Here is a 6,000-nt window from a genome sequence, read left to right as displayed (position 1 = left end):
AAAGAAAACAAGTAGCAGCGAGTGTTTGGTATTGCAGTGCAGACACAGGTCAACAAATGGGTCGATGCTGTGTACAAAGCAAACTTCACACTGGGATGCGCGAGCAGTGTTGTTGGCCGTGATGCGCATTGTTTTCTCTGAATAGCATGTTCTGCTTCGGACACTTTGATAAGAATCATAGAAGGGATCTTTAAGATCATCCAGTCCACGGGCAGGGACACTTTCCACTGGACCAGGCTGCTCCAAGCCCCATCCAACCTGGCCTTGAACACCTCCAGGGATGGGGCAGCCACCTTGGTGGAGGTGCCCACCACGGCTCCTCAGGGCCTGGGTTTGCTCCCTCTGAGCAGGCCAATTAATTGACAAGTTTTGCTGCAGCTGGTTTGTATGTTTAATTATCTTATAATATAAATCTGTCTTGTATAGAGAGATAATATGCAGACAATCTCCAGACACGGATAAAGAACCTGAAAGCATAAACGCTCTCTTAGAGTTGCAAAAATTTATTGATATGCTTAATTATCTTGTAAGATGTAGCTGGTTTAGGTCAAGAGATAACTTCAAGGGAGTCTCCAGACATTGTTGGATAACCTAAGAAAATAAACATTCTTTGAGGACTTACACGGTTCTTTGTCTAAAACTGGTATATATACCTGCTGCTTTTGTAAGATGCCTTATTAAGAAGGGCTGAATTGTAAAATAAAAATATTATTGTCTTTGCTTCAAAGACTTTGTCCTTTCCAATATTTTAGCAGTGAGTAAGTGTTTCTCACACAGGGACGGAGGGGAGGAGGGGAAAGGGAATGGGATGGGGGGAGAAGGGATGGGAGAGGAGATGAGATAGGGGAGAAGGGAAAGAAGGGATAGAGGGGAAGGGTTGGGGGAAAACAGATGTAAGGGATGGGATGGGAGAAGGGATGGGGGGGAGAAGGGATGGGATGGGAGAAGGGATGGGATGGGAGAAGGGATGGGATGGGAGAAGGGATGGGAGGGGAGAAGGGATGGGGGGAGAAGGGATGGGGGGAGAAGGGATGGGGGGAGAAGGGATGGGGGGAGAAGGGATGGGGGAGAAGGGATGGAGGGAGAGGGGATGGGGGGAGAGGGGATGGGGGAGAGGTGATGGGGGAGAGGGGATGGGGGAGAGGGGATGGGGGGAGAAGGGATGGGGGGGAGAAGGGATGGGAGGGGAGAAGGGATGGGAGGGGAGAAGGGATGGGAGGGGAGAAGGGATGGGGGGGAGAAGGGATGGGGGGAGAAGGGATGGGGGGGAGAAGGGATGGGGGGAGAAGGGATGGGGGGAGAAGGGATGGGGGGAGAGGGAGAAAGGAAAGAAGGGATAGAGGGGAAGGGTTAGAGGAAACAGGATGTAAGGGATGGAATTGTAAAGGGCTGGAGGGGAAGGGCTGGAGCAGCTCCTGCCCCAGCTCGGGAGCACGTGGAGGCCACGGTCCACACGGTGCGAAGAAGGGGCGCTGCGCGGGTGGGACCGTGCTCCCCCTGCGCCCCGTTAGGTGCTTTTGGAGTGCATTTTTACAAATTTCTCCCGCACGGGCGCACTCCTTTAATTATTCGATTGCAATTCCACATGCGCGGGGGCGGGGGCCGGCTGCACCGCGGGACACGGCCGTGACTCAGGGCGCGGCGCCTTTAAATGCGTGTGGCTCGGCCCATTCCGCCTCAGGTCGTCGCTGTCGCTGTCGCCTCCCCCGCCGCCGCGCTTGCGCCACTCCGCACGGCTTTGTCTGCGGGCGGGCACTAGGACCCGGGCGGGCATTAGTAGGCGGACGAGCACTAGGACCCAGGCGGGCATTAGGACGCGGGCGGTGACCCCAACCCCGCTGCGCGCACGCAGGCGGCCCTTAAGGTGGAGGCGCCACGGGTTAAGGTGGACTGCTCTTAAGGTGGACGCCTCTTAAGGTGGACTGTTGGCGAAGCCGCGCCTGCGAGGCGGGGAGAGAGGATGGGGCTCGGCTCGGGGAGCCCCGCCTGAAGCCGAGGAGTCGCTCCGTCCCGAGGACGCGATGGGCACAGCTCGCTGCTGAGGAGCCGCTTCTCACCATGCCCGGCTGGCCGCTCTGCAGGAGGAGGCAGCGCATGGACCAGGGCGAGGTGGGGGCTGCCCCGCAGGCGGAGGGGGGGGGGTGGATTGGGAGAGGCTGAGTTTTCTTTAAAGGAGGCTCCTTCCTCACCGCCCTCCTCCTCCTCCCTTCGCAGCGGTGAAGCCGTCCCGGCCGCAGCCCCGCCGGCCGCGGGGACCCCGGGCGCAGCGCCATGGAGACGGTGGGAAAGTTTGAGTTCAGCAGAAAGGACCTGATCGGGCACGGAGCTTTCGCCGTGGTCTTCAAAGGCAGGCACAAAGAGGTTGGTTATAGCGGCTTTCCCCCCCCCCCCCCTTCCCCCCCGTTTTTTGTGTTTTTTTGTGGTTTTTTTTTAATTGATTTATTGTTGGGTCTGGACCGAGCCTGGGCTCCGCATCCCCTGCTGTTGGGGCTCCGCATCCTCGCTGAACTGTGCTCCCCCGTATCCCCTGCCGGGCTCCCCATCCTCGCTGAGGCTGGGCATCCAGCACCCGTATCCCTGCCGGGCTGGGTATCCCGCACCCCGCATCCCTTTTGGAGCTCCCCATCCCTGCCAAGCTGGGTATCCCGCACCCCGCATCCCTGTTGGGGCTCCCCTCACCCCCTGCTGGGGCTCCCCATCCTCACTGAGCTGGGTACCCCGCATCCCTGTTGGGGCTCCCCATCCTCACTGAGCTGGGTACCCCGCATCCCTGCTGGGCTGTTCCTGCCCCGGATCCCATCCCCGGGCTCTGGGGTAGCTCTGGCACATGAATGATCATTTATTGCTGCTATTCTCTGCCTGTGCCCCCCCCTCCCCGGAGCAGAGCTGACTCCCCAGAACTGCCCCTCGCCTGGAAAACAAGGGGAAAAAAACCCCAAACCACCCCATACTGGCTGTGAAGTGTGTAGGGGGCTCTTGCTTTGTGGGGCTTCTTTAGGTCTGTGACGTTTTCTCCTTCCCCACTTAATTTTTCCAAGAGGAGGAGAAATCGCTTACTGGTAAATAAAAGGAAACCAATCCGGCAGTGGATTTTCCATCATCAGGGCTTGGGATAAGCTGCGGCTCCCACAGTGCATTTATTTCTAGTGATTAAATAAGAGGATAATCGTCGTATAAAGTAGTAACAAAAACCCCAACCTTGGGCTTTTCTCCTTGGGCTGACAAACATAATTCGGGAGAGGGCAAGTCTGAACAAGGGAGGGACAGGCATTAGGATACAGCGAGAGGCCTTTGCCCGTGCTGCTGGCGGTTGTGTTCGAAATCTCTTAGGAGGCTGCTTATCCTAATGTAAATTAATGCTGAAATTTACATTTATTATTGGATTACATATTCACTCTTTCAGAAACCTGAGCTGGAAGTAGCTGTGAAATGCATTAACAAGAAAAACCTTGCAAAATCTCAAACTCTGCTGGGCAAGGAGATAAAAATACTTAAGGTAAAAGTGGGCTGGCTTGTTTTCTTCAGTCTTTGTTCTGTGTGCCCTTTGTTGCTCCTAGCTTATGGTCTTTGTTTTACTTTTTCTAGGAATTGAAGCATGAAAACATCGTTGCCTTGTATGACTTCCAGGTAAATACAGTCAGTTCTGGCAAAGCATTCTGGATTTGAGAGAGGTTTAATGATGTTTGTGGAATTTCGGTTTTGAACAGATGTTTTGTAATCAAACGCTTGTCGGGGGAGGTGGGGGGGGGAAGTCTTCTGATAAGCAAAGGAAAGATAAACAAACATGGTTGAGCAAATTGTGTATTTGTTCTCTGGATCACAGAACTCCTGTGCAATTGGGAGCTGGGGTGCGAGCTCCAGCTCCCAGGACGTGATGCAGTGAAATACAGTGTGTGGGGAATCTGTGTTGGCAGCTTGTAAGTTCTCAGAACGTTAGAAATAACTACTGTAATTTTTTTCTTGGCATGCCTACCTTTTATTTTCTTTCTCCGGTCTGGATATACTCCCTAAGAAAACTTATTTTTCCTAAGCAATGCAAAAATAGCGTGTGACTTTGTAGCATATGATTGTCTTCAGTTCCAGAGGATTTTAATTTGCATTTTTCTGTTGTCCTTGTGGCAGTCACTAAGTGTTAAAAATTGCAGCAGGCATTTTTAGATTATTGTGGTTTCCCGCAGTTGCTTTTTCCTTCAAAGTCAGCTCTGAAGATCTAATCTTAGGGGCTAAAACCGATCTGATCTGCAACCCAAGTTATCCAGTTACGTTTTGGGTTTGGGTTTTTTTTCCATTGAATTTTTAGTTAAAAAAATCCTGCGGAGTCCTGGGGCAAGTTTCCTCTGACGCTTGTGATGCCTTTTAAAGCAAAACGCTGCAGGATCTAAAAGCCTAAGATGGAACCCTCCTGTCTCGGGTGGTGAGGCTGGCGTGCGATACCTCCTTACCGCCTGCGTTACCCCAAGGTCTGACACTTGCGAGCGGTGGCTGCGTGACCGCTGGCCACGCTGGACCCCCGGGTGGCCCTGAGGTGGCTTATCGGAGGCGTCTGTCCCTGTCCCCGATATCACATGTCCCGCAGGCCGCCGTGTTTGTTGACATTCCTTCTTCTCCTGTGGATTGGCTCGGGTGGCCTCCACGTCACCCCAAACAGGAGTCCCAGCTGGTTGCAATGCCTTCTGGGTGCTGTAGTCTGCCCACGTCACCCCAGTCCCGGGGTCGTGTCCCCCACCGTGTCCCTCTCCGCCGGAGCAGGGCGTTATGGCCAGATGCTGCAAGGAGCCAACTCCTTGGGGAGCATTCCGTGCCGGGGGGGGGTGGTTTGGGGAGAGCTGAACGTGGGGGATTTCATGCGAGGGAGGCAAGGCTGCTGGGGATGGGATTGCTTCTTGGAAATACCATTTGGGCGAGAGGCTGGTTGTGCGTTGCTCCCGAGCCACCTGCTCGAGCTGGGCTTGCAAAGCAGCGGCTGCTTTTGGCCTCGTAGTGCTGCAGAGTAGCTCAGAGAGCCGGGGAAGTTTTCTCTGGGTGCAGGCCACTGGGCCATTAGATCTCGTGCTTTATTAGTCTCCTCTGTCCCTTCTACATTTACTTAATAACTTTTCAGTCGAGCGGGTGCACGGCTGCTTCTGCATTTCCTCTATAGTTTGCATTTGTTTGGAGCATTATGCTGCTAATTTGCTTATTGCAGATCTTTCAAAGCCTTTGTTCACGTTCTGTTCCTGCCCTGCTTCAAATAACCGCCAGGTAGGAAGCAGCTCAAAGATATTTTCTGCAAAAGGAATGTTTTCATCACTACTATAACTGCAGCAGTGCTTTTATTTTTTTCTTTATGTGATGGCAAATGAGCTTTAGTTAAATTCAGCGTATAACAGTGTAGCCTAGTGAGATATCAGCAAGAAGCTGTGTAAGATACCACAAATCAACAACTTGAGAATGGTCCTGGGCTCAAGGGCACGTCCAGGTTTAGTTTACCAGCTTTGTCAGAGTCCTTATATGACCTGGGTAACTTGATTTCTTAGACAAAATTAGATGACTTAGGTGGCATTGGATGCGCTGCCAGGCTGTAGAGTCTCCTCTGGTATAAGGTGATGGGTCACCAGACACAGGCTGATGCAGTCCGCCCGCCTAGGATGTGTGTGTAATGTACTGTTTGGCCTTGCTCGGTGGGAATAAATTATCTGCAAAGGTAAAAGTGCAGTTCTGTGGAAGGCTGGCTTCTGACTAGCCAGCCTTACTCTGTGGAAGACGCTACTGGTTACTCACCTTGCTCCTCTGATACACGATCAGGTGCTTCATTCATAGCTGCATATGTATATACCTTTGAAAATAGTTGCACTTAATTGAGCCCTTACTTTCAGGCTTTCTAAAGCTGAGAAGGGTTGTTCTTGTATTACAACGCGGTAAGCAAAAAGGAAAAAATACTTCCTGTGAATGTTACTGTTGCAGGGTAGCTTTGCCGGTTGCATTTTGTGTTGTCCCTTCCTTTGCACCTCCTGTCAGCAG

General features: G+C 52.7%; 1 protein-coding gene across 4 annotated transcripts in view; it reads left to right on the top strand.

Annotated features, from left to right (window-relative positions):
• The first annotated feature begins 1,761 nt into the window (after window positions 1–1,761).
• ULK1 (unc-51 like autophagy activating kinase 1) overlaps window positions 1,762–6,000 on the top strand; it is an 80,969-nt gene continuing 76,730 nt past the window's right edge. For 2 of the 4 annotated variants that reach the window (XM_054082210.1, XM_054082208.1), the window contains exons 1-4: window positions 1,762–2,109; window positions 2,215–2,361; window positions 3,404–3,496; window positions 3,586–3,627. In XM_054082210.1, the coding sequence (XP_053938185.1) occupies window positions 2,272–2,361; window positions 3,404–3,496; window positions 3,586–3,627 (225 nt within the window). In that variant the 5' untranslated portion in view covers window positions 1,762–2,109; window positions 2,215–2,271. The remainder of the gene's footprint in view (window positions 2,110–2,214; window positions 2,362–3,403; window positions 3,497–3,585; window positions 3,628–6,000) is intronic. The other 2 variants (XM_054082207.1, XM_054082209.1) reach the window with 2 other exon arrangements.

This window comes from Cuculus canorus, chromosome 17, assembly GCF_017976375.1.
Source record: "Cuculus canorus isolate bCucCan1 chromosome 17, bCucCan1.pri, whole genome shotgun sequence".
In the NCBI taxonomy this organism is placed as follows: Eukaryota; Metazoa; Chordata; class Aves; order Cuculiformes; family Cuculidae; genus Cuculus; species Cuculus canorus.
The sequence above is the reverse complement of the archived record's forward strand: the minus strand, read 5'-3'. Positions and strand labels throughout refer to the sequence as shown.